This window comes from Penaeus monodon, unplaced genomic scaffold (genome assembly GCF_015228065.2).
Source record: "Penaeus monodon isolate SGIC_2016 unplaced genomic scaffold, NSTDA_Pmon_1 PmonScaffold_340, whole genome shotgun sequence".
Lineage (NCBI taxonomy): Eukaryota > Metazoa > Arthropoda > Malacostraca > Decapoda > Penaeidae > Penaeus > Penaeus monodon.
Window position 1 is genome coordinate 35,001 of NW_023658120.1, and position 15,000 is coordinate 50,000.

The 15,000-nt window shown below is 50.8% G+C and overlaps 2 protein-coding genes across 2 annotated transcripts in view; both read left to right on the forward strand.

The window, feature by feature from the left end:
- Positions 1 to 7,966, forward strand: part of LOC119570639 (collagen alpha-2(IV) chain-like) — a gene marked incomplete at both ends in the record, with an annotated part of 41,544 nt that extends 33,578 nt beyond the window's left edge. The window contains 4 exon segments of the mRNA XM_037918294.1: positions 56 to 332; positions 7,404 to 7,464; positions 7,466 to 7,535; positions 7,886 to 7,966. Of these exon segments, the coding sequence (XP_037774222.1) occupies positions 56 to 332; positions 7,404 to 7,464; positions 7,466 to 7,535; positions 7,886 to 7,966 (489 nt within the window).
- A 3,417-nt stretch (positions 7,967 to 11,383) lies between these two features.
- The window catches only part of LOC119570640 (collagen alpha-2(IV) chain-like), a 4,274-nt gene continuing 657 nt past the window's right edge, over positions 11,384 to 15,000 (forward strand). Inside the window, exons 1-4 of the mRNA XM_037918296.1 lie at positions 11,384 to 11,413; positions 11,530 to 11,594; positions 11,768 to 11,935; positions 14,222 to 14,336. Of these exons, the coding sequence (XP_037774224.1) occupies positions 11,384 to 11,413; positions 11,530 to 11,594; positions 11,768 to 11,935; positions 14,222 to 14,336 (378 nt within the window). The remainder of the gene's footprint in view (positions 11,414 to 11,529; positions 11,595 to 11,767; positions 11,936 to 14,221; positions 14,337 to 15,000) is intronic.

Below are 15,000 nucleotides of genomic sequence, written 5' to 3' on the forward strand. Positions count from 1 at the left end.
TATTCTCCCTCCCCAATCACCAATTAACGATCAATCTCCCTTGCTCCTCCCTCAGGGCCCGCCAGGCATCCCCGGCGCGGCGGCAGACAAGGGCGAGCGCGGCGCCCCGGGCCCTAAGGGCAGCCCGGGCCTGAACGGGCGCCCCGGCCGGCCCTCAGGGCTGCCAGGGCCCAAGGGCAGGGACGGGTACGGCTCGCCAGGGCCCGTGGGAGAGAGGGGCGCGCCTGGACCCCCAGGGCTGCCCGGCCTCAGCGGAAGACCCGGACCTAAGGGCAGCGATGGCGTCGTCGGATTCCCAGGCTCGAAGGGAGAGAAGGTGAGGGAGAAAGGGAGAAAGACGGAGATTGAGGGAGATAGAGGGAGAGGTGGAGAAGGTGAGGGAGAAAGGGAGATAGAGGGAGATTGAGGGAGATTGAGGGAGAAAGGGAGAAAGAGGGAGATTGAGGGAGAAGGTGGAGAAGGTGAGGGAGAAAGGGAGAAAGAGGGAGATTGAGGGATTGAGGGAGAAAGGGAGAAAGAGGGAGATTGAGGGAGATTGAGGGAGAAAGGGAGAAAGAGGGAGATTGAGGGAGAAAGAGGGAGATTGAGGGAGAGGTGGAGAAGGTGAGGGAGAAAGGGAGATTGAGGGAGAGGTGGAAGGTGAGGGATTGAGGGAGAGAAGGTGAGGGAGAAAGGGAGAAAGAGGGGAGATTGAGGAGAGGGGAAAAGGGGAGGGAGAAGAAGGTGAGGGAGAAAGGGAGGAAAGAGGGAGATGGAGGGAGAGAAGGTGAGGGAGAAAGGGAGAAAGAGGGAGATTGAGGGAGAGGTGGAGAAGGTGAGGGAGAAAGGGAGATAGAGGGAGATGAGGGAGAGGTGGAAGAAGGGAGGGAGGAAAGGGGAGAAAGAGGGAGATAGAGGGAGAGGTGGAGAAGGTGAGGGAGAAAGGGAGATAGAGGGAGATAGAGGGAGAGGTGGAGAAGGTGAGGGAGAAAGGGAGAAAGAGGGAGATTGAGGGAGAGGTGGAGAAGGTGAGGGAGAAAGGGAGATAGAGGGAGAGAGGGAGAGGTGGAGAAGGTGAGGGAGAAAGGGAGATAGAGGGAGATTGAGGGAGAGGTGGAGAAGATGAGGGAGAAAGGGAGAAAGAGGGAGATAGAGGGAGAGGTGGAGAAGGTGAGGGAGAAAGGGAGAAAGAGGGAGATTGAGGGAGAGGTGGAGAAGGTGAGGGAGAAAGGGAGAAAGAGGGAGATAGAGGGAGAGGTGGAGAAGGTGAGGGAGAAAGGGAGAAAGAGGGAGAGGTGGAGAAGGTGAGGGAGAAAGGGAGAAAGAGGGAGATAGAGGGAGAGGTGGAGAAGGTGAGGGAGAAAGGGAGATAGAGGGAGAGAGGGAGATAGAGGGAGAAGTGGACAAGGTGAGGGAGAAAGGGAGATAGAGGGAGAGAGGGAGATAGAGGGAGAGAGGGAGAAAAGTAGGAGAGAAGGTGAGTAAGAAAGGGAGAAAGGGAGAGGGAGATAGAGGGATGGAAGGGACAAACACACAAACAAACAAACACAAACAAACACACACCCCTTTTTCCTTATTTTAACCCACCCTAACTCTCCCTAAAACACGCAAACAAGCAAACAAACACCCCATTTTCTCCTAAATTCCAAAGAAATCTCCTTTTTCCCCTTAAATTACAAACAAACACACCTTTTTTCCCTAAATTCCAGAAATACACACTTTTCCCCTTAATTTAAGCGACCCTTTTTTTCTCTCCCTTTAAATTACAAGCAAACACACAAACAAACACACTTTTTTTTCCCTTAAATTACAAACAACCCTTTTTTCCCCTAAATTATAGAAAAAAACACACTTTTTTCCCCTAAATTCCAGAAAAACACACTTTTTTCCCCTAAATTCCTGAAAAAACACCCTTTTTTTCCCTTAAATTCCAAACAAACAAACTTTTTTCCCTAAATTCCAGAGAAAAACAGCCTTTTCTCCCCTAAATTTAATTTTTTTTTCTCTCTCTCCCTTACCTTTTTTCCCTCCCTTAACTCAAACACTTTTTTCCCTTAACTCAAACAACCCCTTTTTTTTCCCTTAACTCAAACAACCCCTTTTTTTCCCTTAACTCAAACAACCCCTTTTTTTTTCCCCCAAATCAAAAAAAAAAAAAAACCCCCCTTTTTTTTCCCCTTTAAAATCAAAAAAAAAAAAAAACCCCCTTTTTTTCCCTTAAATCAAACCAAACCCCTTTTTTTTCCTTTAAAATCAAACGGACCCCTTTTTTTTTTCCCCCAAAAAATCAAACGGGGGGGCCCCCTTTTTTTCCCTTTTTCCAAAAAAAAGGGCCCCTTTTTTTCCCCCCTTAAAAAACCAAAAAAAAAAAACCCCTATTTTTCCCCCTTAAAAAATCAAAAAAAAAGAAACCCCTTTTTTTTCCCAAAATCAAAAAAAGGGAAAAATTTTTTTTCCCCTTAAAAAAATAAAACAAAAACCCCATTTTTTTTTCCCCTTAAAAAAATCCCAAAAAACCCCTTTTTTTTCCCCCAACCTTTAAAAAAAACCCCTTTTTTTTCCCCCCCACCTTTTTAAGGGGGTTGTCCGGGCTTTTCCGGGGGGCTGCCAGGGGGGCCCCGGGGCCGACCCGAATTCCAAAGGGCCCCCCCGGGGCTTTTCCAACGGAATTCAGGGGCCCAAAGGGCGAAAAGGGGGTTTGGGGGCGGAAGGGGGCGGGAAAAACCCAAAAAGGGGGAATTTAAAGGGGTTTTCCAGGGTTTAGATTCTTTTTTTTTTTTTTTTTTTTTTTTTTTTTTTTTTTTTGGGGAGGATTGAATTTTTTTTTTTTTTAAAATTGGGATTTTTTTTTTTTTTTTTTTTTAAGGTGAGATTTTTTTTTTTTTTTTTTTTAAATTTTTTTTTTTTTTTTTTTTTTTTTTTTTAAAAATTTAGGAGATTTTTTTTTTTTTTTTTTTTTTTTTTTTTTTTAAGGTGAGGGGTTTTTTTTTTTTTTTTTATCAGGGTCTTTCCCCCCGTGAGGATAATATTATATATTATTTTATATATATATAATATATTATAAAATTTAAATATTATATATATATTAAAAAATTTTTATGTATATATATTTAAAATTTTTTTTTTTTTTTTTTTTGTTTTTTTTTTTTTTTAAAAAGGTTTAATTGTTTTTTTTTAATTTTTTTTAAAGGGTTTGGATTTTTTTTTTTTTTTTTTTAAAGGGGGCGAGGAGTAAAAAAATTTTTTTTATTATTTTATTTGGGCCTTTTTTTTTTTTTTTTTAAAGGGGAGGGGGAGTGAATTGTTTTAGGTGATAGATGCGAGGAGGGGGGAGAGGGGGGGGCCGGGGGGTGGGGGGCGACGGAAAAGGGGGGAAAAGGGGAAAAAAAAAAGGGGAAGGAAGGGGGGGGGGGGGGGGAGGGGCGGGGGGGGAGGAGGGAGGGGGAGGAGAGAGGGGGAGAAAGGAGGAGGAAGGGGGGAAGGGGGGGGGGAAAAGGGGGGAGAGAAAGAGGGAGGAGAGGGGGAGGGGGAGGGAAAAAAGGAAGAAAGGGGGAGAGGGGAGAGGGGGGGGGACGGGGAAAAGGGGAGGGAGGGACAGGGGGGAAAAAGAAACAGGGGAGAGAGACGGGCCCGGGGGAGAAAAGGGTGCCCAGCGAGGGGGGAAACCGGGAAAGGGGGGGAGGGGGGGGGTGAGGGGGGGGAGAGGAAACGAAAAAGAGGGGGAGGGAGGGGGAGGGGAGAGAGGGGGAAAAATGCGGGGGGGGAGGGGGACCACGAGGGGGGGGAAAAGGGGAGGCCGGGGGGAAGGGGGGCGCGAGGGGGGAGGAGGAGGGGGGGGGCCCCCGGGGGAGGGGGGGCGGGGGGGAGAGCCCCGGGGAGAAGAGGGCGGGGGGGTGAGGGGGAGGAAACAAAGGGGGGGGGGGGGCGGGGGGGAGAGGGGAAAAAAATTGAAAGGAAAATAGGGGAAGGGTAGGGAAGGTGAGGGGGCAGGGAGAGGGAAAGGGGGGGGGGAACGGAGGGGGGGGGGGGGGGGAAATAGAGAAGACAGGGGGAAGGAAAGGGTTTGGGGGGGGGGGGGGTCCCCCCATGGTAGAAAATTGGTTTTTTTTTTTTTATTTCCCCTTTTTTTCCCTTCCTTTTCCCCCTTTTTTTTGGGTTGGGAGGGAGGGGAAAGGGGGAAAGGGGAAAAGATTTGATAGAGAGAGAGGGGAGGGAGGGGGGAGGGAGAGAGAAGGGAGAGGGACAGATAATTAAAGGGCAGACGGGCAAAAAGAGTGAGGGGGAGATGGGGAAAAAGAGAGAAAAAGGGGTTTTAGGAAAATTTAAGATAGGGGAAAATGTAGAGAGAGAGATAGAGAAAAATAGATAGAGGGGGCAGAAAGGGTTTGATAGATAGAAAGAAAAGGGGGGAGAGAGGAAGGGGAGGGAAAGAGGGGAGGAGAAGGGCGAGGGAGGAGAGAAAAAGGAAAAGGGGAAGGGGAGGAAAAGAGAAAAAAGAGTCTGATAGATAGATGATAGATAGGGGGGGATAGGGGGAGTAGAGGGGAGAGGGGAGGGGGTGTCCCGATAGGGGGCCCGGAAAAGGGTAGAAAGATAGGTTTTTTTATCTCCCAAATTCCCCTTTTTTTCAACCCTTTAAAACCCCCTTATTTTTAAAAAACTCCCCCTTTTTTAACTCCCCAATTTTAAAAATTCCCCCTTTTTTAAAAAACCCTTTTTTTAATCTCCCTTTTTTTAAATCACCCTTTTTTAAAACTCCCTCCCCCCTTATTTTAAAAATCTCCCTTATTTTGAAAACCCCCCTTTTTTTTTTTAAAATCTCCCCTTTTTTTAATTCCCTTTTTCTTAAAAACCCCCCTTTTTTAAACTCCCTTCTTTTAAAAACTCCCCTTTTTTTAAAATCTCCTTAATTTTTTTAAAATTTCCCCTTTTTCCCTAAAAACCCCTTATTTTAAAAACTCCCTCCATTTTTAAAACTCCCTTTTTTTTTAAATTTCCCCCCTTTTTTTTTTAAAAACCCCCTTTTTTTTAAAAAAACTCCCCTTTTTTAAAAATCTCCCCTTAAATTTTTAAAACCCCCTTATTTTTTAAAACCCCCTTCAAATTTTTAAAAACTCCTTATTTTAAAAAAACCCTTATTTTTTTAAAAACCCCTTTTTTTAAATCTCCCCTTTTTTAAAAACCCCCCTTTTTTTAAATTATTTACCTAATTTAATTTTAAAATTAAAACCCCCCCTTATTTTTAAAAAAAAAAAATTCCCTTATTTTTTTTCCCCCTTAATTTTTAAAAAAACTCCCTTTTTCAGGTTTGCCCTGGTTAAACGGCCCGGGCCCGCCAGGTCCCCTTGGGGGGATAAAAGGCAGTTCAGGTTTTCCCGGGAGGGGGTTTTCCCCGGCCCCCGGGTCTTAAGGGCAGCAAAAAAGGGTTTTTAAAAAAAGGGAAATCCCAAGGGGGTTTTAAAGGGGGGAAAAAAGGGTTTTCCCGGGGGTCAAGATGGGCTCCCCGGGGGGGCCCCCGGGGGGGGAAAAAAAGGGAAGGGGGGGGGGGGAGGGTGGGGGAGAGGGGGGGGGAGGGGGAGGGGGAGGGGAAGGGGGGGGGAGAAAAAAGAGGAAAGGAAAAGAGAGGAAAAAAGAGGGGGGGAGGGAAAGGAAAAAGGAGGGAGAAAGGGGAAAGGGGGAAAAAAAAAGGGGGAAAAGAGAAAAAAAAAGGGAAAAGGGAAAGAGAGGGGAGAAAGAGGAGAGAAAGGGGGAGGGGAGAGGGCGGGGGAGGGGGAAAGGGGAGAGAAGAGGAAGTGGGGGGGGGTGAGAGGGGGGGGAGGAGAAGGGGAGTGAAGGGGAAAGAAAGGGGAGTTGGGGGTTTAGAGAGAGGAGGAAAAGAGGAAGAGGAAGAGGGAGAAGAGGAGGGAAAGAGAGAGAGAAACGAGGGAGGGAGAGGAAAAAGGAGGGGAGGGAAAAGAAAAAAAAGAGGGGGGGGAGAGAAAGGGGAGAGAGGAGAAAAGGGGGAATTGGAGAAGAGAGGGGAGAGAGGGGAGAGTGAGAAAAGAGGGGGAGGAGAGAAGAGAGTTGGGGAGGAAGGGGGGAGAAAGAGGAGGAGAGGAGAGGTGAAGGAGAGAAAAGAGGAAGGGGACGGGGGGGGAAGGGGGGAGGAAAAGAAAAGGGGGGGAGAGAGGGAGGGGGGGGGAGAGGGGGGAGGAAGGGTGTTGGGGGGGAAAAAGGGAGAGAAAAGGGGGGGATTAAAGGGGGGGAAGAAAAGGGGGGGAGGGGAGGGGGGTTTTAGAAGAGGAAGGGGAGGAGAAGGGGGAGAAGGGAGAGAGGGGGAGAGGGGGAGGGGGGGAGAGGGGGAGGGGGAGGGAGAGAGAGATGGAAGGGGAAAAGAGAGAAAAGGAGAGGGGGGGGGGGGAGGCGAGGGAAGGAGGGGAGAGGGGAGGGGAGAGGAAGGGGGAAAGGGGGAGAAAAAGAAAGAGGAGAGGGGGAAAGAAGAAGGGGGAAAAGGGGGAGTTGAGGGGGGGGAGGGGAAAAGGGGGGGAGGGGAGGGAGAGGGGATAAGGGTAGGGGGAAAGGGGGGGGAGAGAGGAAAAGGGAAGGGGGGAGGGGGGGAGAGAGGGGGGAGAGGGGGGGAGAGGGGGGAAGGGGGGCAGAGGGGGGAGGGGAAAAGGGAAGGGGGGGGATTAAAAGGGGGACGGGAGAGGAAGGGAAAGGGGGGGAGAAGAGAGGGGAGGGGGGGAGAAAAGAAGGAGAGAGGGAGGGGGAGAAGAGGAGGAAAAGGGGAGAGGGGGAAAAAAAGGGGGGAAAGAAAGGAAAAAGAGAGAAAAGGGAAAAGAGAGGAAGGGGAAAAAAAGAAAAAAAAGGGGGGGAAAAAAGGGCAGACAGATTTGGGAAAAAAAAGAGGAAAAGGGGGGGGGACCAGAAAGAGGGACAGGGAAAAAAGAGGGCAAGAAAGAAGAGGAGAAAAGAGGAGGGGAAAGAAAAAAGAGAGAGAGAAAAAGGGGGGAAAGGGGGGGAGAGGGGAGGAGAGGGGGACCGGAAGGGGGGGAAGAGGGGGGAAAAAAGGGAAGAGGGAAAAAAAGGGGAGAGAGAGGGAAAAAAACCTTTAATTTTTTTAAAAACCCTTTTTTTCAAACCCTTAATTCCCCAAATTTTAAAAAAATTTTTTCTTTAAAAAAAGCATTTTTTCCAAAAAACCCCTTTAAATTCCCCCCTTATTTTTCCCCCCCCCCCGGGGGGGACCAGGGGGTTCCCGGGCGCGCCCGGGGCCAACCGGGCAATTTGGGGCGGGGCTGAAAGGGGGGGGCCGGGGGGCCGGGGGGGGCCGCGGGGGGGGGCCCGGGGGGGTTGGGCCCCGGGGTGGGCCCCCGAAAGGGGGGGGAGAAAGGCCTGCCGGGCCCGGCGGGCCAAAACCGGGGGGGCAACCCGGGTTCGAAAAGGGGGAAGGCCCGGGGGGGGCCCAAAAGGGGACTGGGGTTCCCCCGGGTTTCCGGGGGGCCCAAAGGGGCCCCCCCGGGAGCCCCGCGGGCCCCCCCGGGGGTGCCCCCGGGGGGCCAAGGGCGGAAAAAGGGGCGGGGGGGGGGCAAACCGGGCCGCCGGGGAAAGGGGCGGGCGGGGGCCCGGGGCCGGGGCCCCGGGGGGAGGGAAAGGGGGGTTTCCCGGGCCTGGGGCCCGGGGGGGAAAAAAAGGGGCCTGGGGGGGCCCCCCCCCCCTGGGCCGGGGGGGGGCGGGGCCAAAGGGGGGGGGGTCGGTTCCCGTTTGGGGGCCCCCGGGGGGGCCCGCCCTGGGCCCCCCGGGGGGGCCCAAAGGGGGGACAAGGGCAAAAAGGGGGCCCCGGCCCGGGCCCCGCCGGGGGGGAGAAGGGCATTTGGGGGGCCCCAAAAAGGGGGTTTTGCCCCCGGAAAAAACCCCCCGGGGCCCCGTGGGGCCCCCCGGGGGCCCCCCCGGCCCCAAAGGGGGGGGGAACCCCGGGGCCTTTCCCGGGGCCCCCCGGGGGGGACCCGGGGAAACCCCGGGAAAAACCCAAGGGGGGGGAAAAGGGGGGGTGGGCCCGGGCCCCCCGGGGGGCCCCTCGGCCCCGGGGGGGCCCCCTCGGCCCCGGCCCCGGGGCCGGAAAGGGATTTCCCCGGGGAGAAAAGGGGGAGCGAGGATTTTGGGCGGGGGTGCCCCGGGGGCCCCAGGGACCCAGAGGCATTTTAAGGGGGGAAAAGCGGATTCGGGGGCGGGGGGCCTGGGGCCGCCCGGGGAGGGGGGGAGGGGGGGGGGGGGAAGGGGGGGGGGGGGGGGAAAAGGGGAGAGGGGGGGAAAGGGGGGGAGGGAGGGGGGAGGGAAGAAGGAGGGGAAAGGGGGAGTGGGGAGAGGAGAAGGGGGGGAGAGAAGGAAGGAAAAGGGGAAAAGGATTTGGAAAGGGGGGGCCCCCGGGTTCCGGGCGGGGCGCCTGGGGGTGCCGGTTTAGGAGGGGGGGGGGGGGGGGGGGGGAGGGAGGGAGGGAGGGAGGGAGGGAGGGAGGGAGGGAGGGAGGGAGGAGGGAGGGAGAGGAGGGAGGGAGAGGAGAGAGAGAGAGAGAGAGAGAGCATGAAGGGGACCGAGGATGACGGCGTGATGCGGTGAGAGAGGGGAGAGAGAGAGAGAGAGAGGGCAGAAGGGGGACGGGGTTCGACGGGGGCCTGGCTGGGGAGGAGGGGGGGGGGGAGGGGGAGGGAGGAGGGAGGAGGGAGGGAGGGAGGGGGAGAGGGGGGGGAGGAGGGAGGGAGAGAGACAGAGAGAGACGAGAGGAGAGAGAGAGAGAGAGAGAGAGGGGAGAGAGAGAGAGGGAGAGAGAGACAAGGAGAGAGATAGATAGATAGAGAGAGAGAGAGAGAGGGAGAGGGAGAGGGAGAGGGAGAAAGAGAGAGAGAGAGAAGATAGAGAGCAGGGGAGAGAGGAGGAAGAGAAAGAAAGAAGAGAGAGAAGGAAAGAGAGAGATAGACAGAGAGAGAGAGAGAAAGAAAGACTCTTGTGGATTACTCGACCTACGCCAATGTATTTCCTCATTTCACCCTCATTTCACCCTTCTCATCTCCCCCTTTCACCCTTTTCACCCTTTTACCCACATCGCTAGGCTTCGACGGCAGCCAGGGAGAGCCAGGGAGAGCCTTTTCACCCTTTTTAGCACTCTGGCCTTCCCTTCTCCCTTTTTCTCACACTTTTATCCACCCTTCTCATCTCCCTTCATCACCCTTTTATCCACTTTTTACTCCCCTTTACCCTTTTTTGCCCCCTTTTTTGCCTTTCCCCGGGGCATTTTCCCTCCTTTTTTTTCCCCCCGGATTTTCCCCCGTCCCTTTCCTTTTTTCCCCCTCTCTCTTCCCTGCTTCTTTTTTCCCCCCCCTCTCTTTCCCCTCGCCTTTCCCTCTCCCCATTCCCTTTCCCTCCCTCTTTCCCTCTTCCCCTTTCCCTCTCTCTCTCCCTCTTCCTCTTTCCCCCTTTCTCTTTCCCTCTCTCTCTTTCCCTCTACCCCCCCTCTTTCCCTCTCTTCTTTTCCCCCCTTTTCTTTCCCTCTCTAAACCCCTTTTTCCTTTCTCCCTTTTTCCAGGGCGCACGGGGGGTTCGACCCGGGGGGCAAGGGCGAGCCAAAGGGAAAGGGCCCCGCGCGGCGCAGGGGCGTACTTTTCCCGGGACCCTCATCGTCAGGCCCCTCTGCCTTTCCCCTTTTCCCCTTTTTCTCACCCTTTTTTCCACCCCTTTTCATCTCCCCTTTTAAACCCCCTTTTTTCCACTTTTCATCTCCCCTTTACCCTTTTTAAACCCCCTTTTGCCCCCTTTTTTGCCTTTTACGTGTCATTTTCATCCTTTTTTTCCCACGGATCATCCCCGCTCCCCTCTCCCTTTTCCCCCTCTCTCTCTCTCTCCCTTTTTTAACCCCTTTTTCACCCCCCTTTTTCACCCTTCTCCCGGGCGACGAGGGGTTTACCCCTTTTTACCTTTTTGGGCCCTTTTAGTGTCATTTTTATCCTTTTTTCCCACCCCGGATTCATCACCCGTCCCCTTCCCCTTCCCTCTCTCCCACCCTTTTTTCACACCCTTTTTCTAACCCCCCCTTTCTCCAGGGGGCACGGGGTTCGACGGGGCCGGGCGGAGCCAAAGGGAAAGGGGCCCGCGCGGCGGGGAGGGAGCAGTACTCTCGGCACCCTATCTTTTAGGGGACTCGCCGAAAGAGGGGGGCCGAGGTTTCGAGGCCGGGCACTTCCGGCCTTTTGGGGGGGGATTCGTCTGTACGTTGAAGGAACGAGAAGGGGCAAACACCGGATTTGGGGGGAGTGAAGGAGGGGGTGAAGTGAGTGTTGAAGTGAGGGTGAAGTGAGGGTTGAGGTGAGTAAGGGAGGTAGGTGAGTTTAAGTGGGGTTTAATGGGGGAAATGGGGTTTAAGGAGGGTGGAAATGAGTTTTGAGGTGAGGGGGAAGTGATTTCCCAGGGCAGGCCGGACATTCGGCTTTTGGGGGGATTTTTCGTGCTGTAGTCGAGGGGGAAAGAGGGAAAGGGGCACCAAAAAGGGTTTGGGGGAAGGAAAAGTGAGGGTGAAGTGAGTTTTGGGGTGTTTAAGGGGTTGGAAAAGGGGAGTTTAAGTGAGGGTGAGGGGAGTGAAGTGAGTTTAAAATGGGGTTTAGGTGAGTGAAGGAGAGTTGAAGTGAGTGAAGTGAGTGTTAGGGGGGTGAAGAGGGGGGGTTTTAAGTGAGGTGAAAATGGGGTGTTTAAGGAAAGGGGGGGGGTGAGGTTTAAGGAGTGTTTAAATGAGGAAGTGAGTGTTGAAAGGGGGGTGAGGTGAGATTTGGGTGCCTAAGTCGAAGGCAAAGCACCACCCGGATTTGGGTGAGTGAAGTGAGGTGATTAATGAGGTGAAGCGAGTGAAGTGAGTGTTGAGGTGAGGGATGAGGGTTTAAAGGGGAGTGAATTGAGGGTTGGGAAAGGGGTGTTTAAAATGAGTAAGTGAGGTTGAAGTGAGTGTTGAAGTGAGTGAAGTGAGGTTGAAGTGAGTGTTGACGTGAGTAATGAGGTGAATAATGAGGAGGCGAAGTGACTGCTGAGGTGATTGTTGAGGTGAGTAAAGTGAGTAATCACCCCCCCTCCCCCCAGGTCTCATTAATCACCATTAATCACCCCATTAATCCCCACCATTAATCACCCCATTAATCACCCTCCCCATTAATCCTCACCATTAATCCCCCCATTAATCCACCCCCATTAATCCCCAGGTCTCGCCGGCTCCTGCGTCCGTCGCTTCAGCACGATGCCCATGAATCACCCCATTAATCACCCCCATTATTTATCCTCCCCATTAATCCACCCCCATTATTTATCCTCCCCATTAATCCCCACCATTAATCCCCCCCCCCATTAATCCCCAGGTCTCGCCGGCTCCCGCGTCCGTCGCTTCAGCACGATGCCGTTCATGTTCTGCGATTTCAACAACGTGTGCAATTAATCACCCCATTAATCCACCCATTGTTCATTAATCCCCCATTAATCACCCTCCCCATTAATCCCCCCCATTAATCCCCCCATTAATCCCCCCCCATTAATCCCCAGGTCTCGCCGGCTCCTGCGTCCGTCGCTTCAGCACGATGCCGTTTATGTTCTGCGATTTCAACAACGTGTGCAATTAATCACCCCATTAATCCACCCATTGTTCATTAATCCCCCCATTAATCACCCTCCCCATTAATCCACCCAACCCATTTATCACCCTCCCCATTAATCCACCAATTAATCCTCATTAATCACCCACCATTAATCACCCTCCCCATTAATCCCCATTAATCCCCAGGTCTCGCCGGCTCCTGCGTCCGTCGCTTCAGCACGATGCCGTTTATGTTCTGCGATTTAAACACGTGGCAATTACGCAGCGGAACGACAAGTCCTATTGGCTGTCCACTAATGACCCCATTCCTATGATGCCCGTGGCCGACTCGGCGATCAGGCCCTATATCTCGAGGTGAGTGGGGTAATTAGGGGTAATTAGAGGTAATTAGGGGTAATTAAGGGTAATTATGGGTAATTATGGGTAATTAGGGGTAATTAAGGGTTGGTAAGGGGTAGTTAAGGGTTGTTAAGGGGTAATTAAGGGTTAATTATGGGTAATTAGGAGGTACAACGCCAGCCGGAACGACAATCCTATTGGCTGTCCACTAATGACCCCATTCCTATGATGCCGTGGCCGACTCGGCGATCAGGCCCTATATCTCGAGGTGAGTGGGGTAATTAGGGGTAATTAAGGGGTAATTAGGGGGTAATTAGGGGGTAATTAGGGGTAATTATGGGTAATTAGGGGTAATTAAGGGTAATTAGGGGTAATTAAGGGGTAATTAGGGGTAATTAAGGGGTAATTAGGGGTAATTAGGAGGTAGAACGCCAGCCGGAACGACAAGTCCTATTGGCTGTCCACTAATGACCCATTCCTATGATGCCGTGGCCGACTCGGCGATCAGGCCCTATATCTCGAGGTGAGTGGGGTAATTAGGGGTAATTAAGGGGTAATTAGGGGTAATTAAGGGTAATTAAGTGGTAATTAAGGGTAATTAGGGGTAATTAAGGGGTAATTAGGGGTAATTAAGGGGTAATTAGGGGTAATTAGGAGGTACAACGCCAGCCGGAACGACAAGTCCTATTGGCTGTCCACTAATGACCCCATTCCTATGATGCCGGTGGCCGACTCGGCGATCAGGCCCTATATCTCGAGGTGAGTGGGGTAATTAGGGGTAATTAAGGGTAATTAGGGGTAATTATGGGTAATTAAGTGGTAATTAAGGGTAATTAGGGGTAATTAAGGGGTAATTAGGGGTAATTAAGGGGTAATTAGGAGGTACAACGCCAGCCGGAACGACAAGTCCTATTGGCTGTCCACTAATGACCCCATTCCTATGATGCCGGTGGCCGACTCGGCGATCAGGCCCTATATCTCGAGGTGAGTGGGGTAATTAGGGGTAATTAAGGGTTGGTAAGGGGTAATTAAGGGTTGGTAAGGGGTAATTAGGGGTAATTAAGGGTTATTAAGGGTAATTAAGGTGTACTTAAGGATAATTAAGGGTTAATTAGGGGTAATTAAGGGTAATTAGGCCTTAATTGGGGTAATTAAGGGTAGCTAGGGGTTATCATTATTATTATTATTATTATTATTATTATTATTATTATGATCATCATTATTTTCATTATCATTATTATCATTATTAATCAATTAATTACATATACGTGTATTATTATATTATTATTATTACTATTACTATTACTATTATTATTACTATTATAATTATTATTATTATTACAATTATCATCATTATGGTTGTCATTATCATTATTAGTATTAATATTACTCTTGCTATTATTAGTATTATTATCAAAGATATAAATTATTATAATAATTATTACTATTATTATTATAATCATTATCATTGCTATTACTATTACTCTTGCTATTATTACATTATTATTATCATTCCCAATGGCAATTCCCATTCAAATTCCCGTTTAAATTCCCGATTCTAAATTCCCATTTCCCAATTCCCAATTCCCGATTCCCATTTCCCAATTCATTCCCGTTCCCATTTCCCAATTCCCAATTCCCGATTCTAATTCCAATTCTCGTTCTTACTTATCCCAATTCCCGATTCCCGATTCCTAATTCCCCATTCCCTTATTCCTCAATCTTCATTCCCAACTCCTCCTCCCCAACCTCCTCATTCCCCATTCCCGCTTTCTCATTTCCCCATTCCCGCTTCCTAATTCCCAATTCCCATTCCCCAACCCCCTCCTCCCCAACCCCCTCCTCCCCAACCCCCTCTCCTCCCCAACCCGCTCCTCCCCAACCCCCTCCTCCCCAACCCCCTCCTCCCCAACCCCCAACCCCCTCCTCCCCAACACCCCTCCTCCCCCCCCCGTCTCCCCACCCTTCCCTCCTCCCCAACCCCTCCTCCCCAATCCCTCCTCCCCAATCCCTCCTCCCCAACCCCTCCTCCCCAATCCCTCCTCCCCAACCCCTCCTCCCCAATCCCTCCTCCCCAACCCCCCTCGCCCAACCCCCTCCTCCCAACCCCCAACCCCTCCTTCCCCAACCCCCTCCCCCCAACCCCCTCCTCCCAACCCCCCCTCCTCCCCAACCATCCTACTCCCCAACCCCTCCTCCCCAACCTCCTCCTCCCCAACCCCCTCCTCCCAACCCCTCCTCCCCAACCCCCTCTCCCAACCCCCTCTCCCCAAACCCCCTCATTCCCATTGTGCCTCCCAGGTGCGTCGTGTGCGAGGCCCCAGCCAACGTGATCGCGGTGCACAGCCAGGCCCTGAGCATCCCTGATTGCCCCAACGGCTGGTCGGGTCTGTGGATCGGATACTCCTTTGTCATGGTAAGGGATTTTAAGGGCTAATAAGGGTTGATAATTTTTTTAAGGGTTTTTAATATTTTTTAAGGGTTAATAAGGGTTAAGAAGGGTTTTTCTTAAGGGTTTTAAGGGTTTTTAAGGGTTTAAGGGGTTTTCCTTCGTCATGGTAATTTTTTTTAAGGGTTTTAAGGGTTTTTAAGTTTTTTTTTTTAAGGGTTTATAGTTTTTTTTTTTTTAAGGGTTTTTAAGGGTGGTTGTGATTAAGGGTTTTTAGTTTTTTAAGGGTTTTTAAGTGTTTTTTAAGTGTTTTTTTTAAAGAATTTTAAGTGTTTTTTTTAGGGTGGTTGTGTTTATAGGGTTAAGGGTTTTAGGGTTGTTTTCAAAAGGGTTCTAGGGTTTTAAGCTTGTGATTAAGGGTTTTAGGGATTTCGTGAGATTTTAAAGTTTTTTTCGTTAGATTTTATATTTTATTATTATTATTTTTTTTTTTTTAATTAAATTTAATTTATTAAAACGCTTTCATGATAAATTCAAGTTTTTTTTTTTTTTTTTTTAAGTTTTAAAGCTATTTTTGAAGAAAATTTTTTAAGGAAGCTTCATTCTAATCCACTTTTTTTCTTTCCCTTTCCTTCCCCCCTCCCTCTCTCCTTCCCTCTCTCCTTCCTTGCTTCCTTCTCACTCCTTCCTT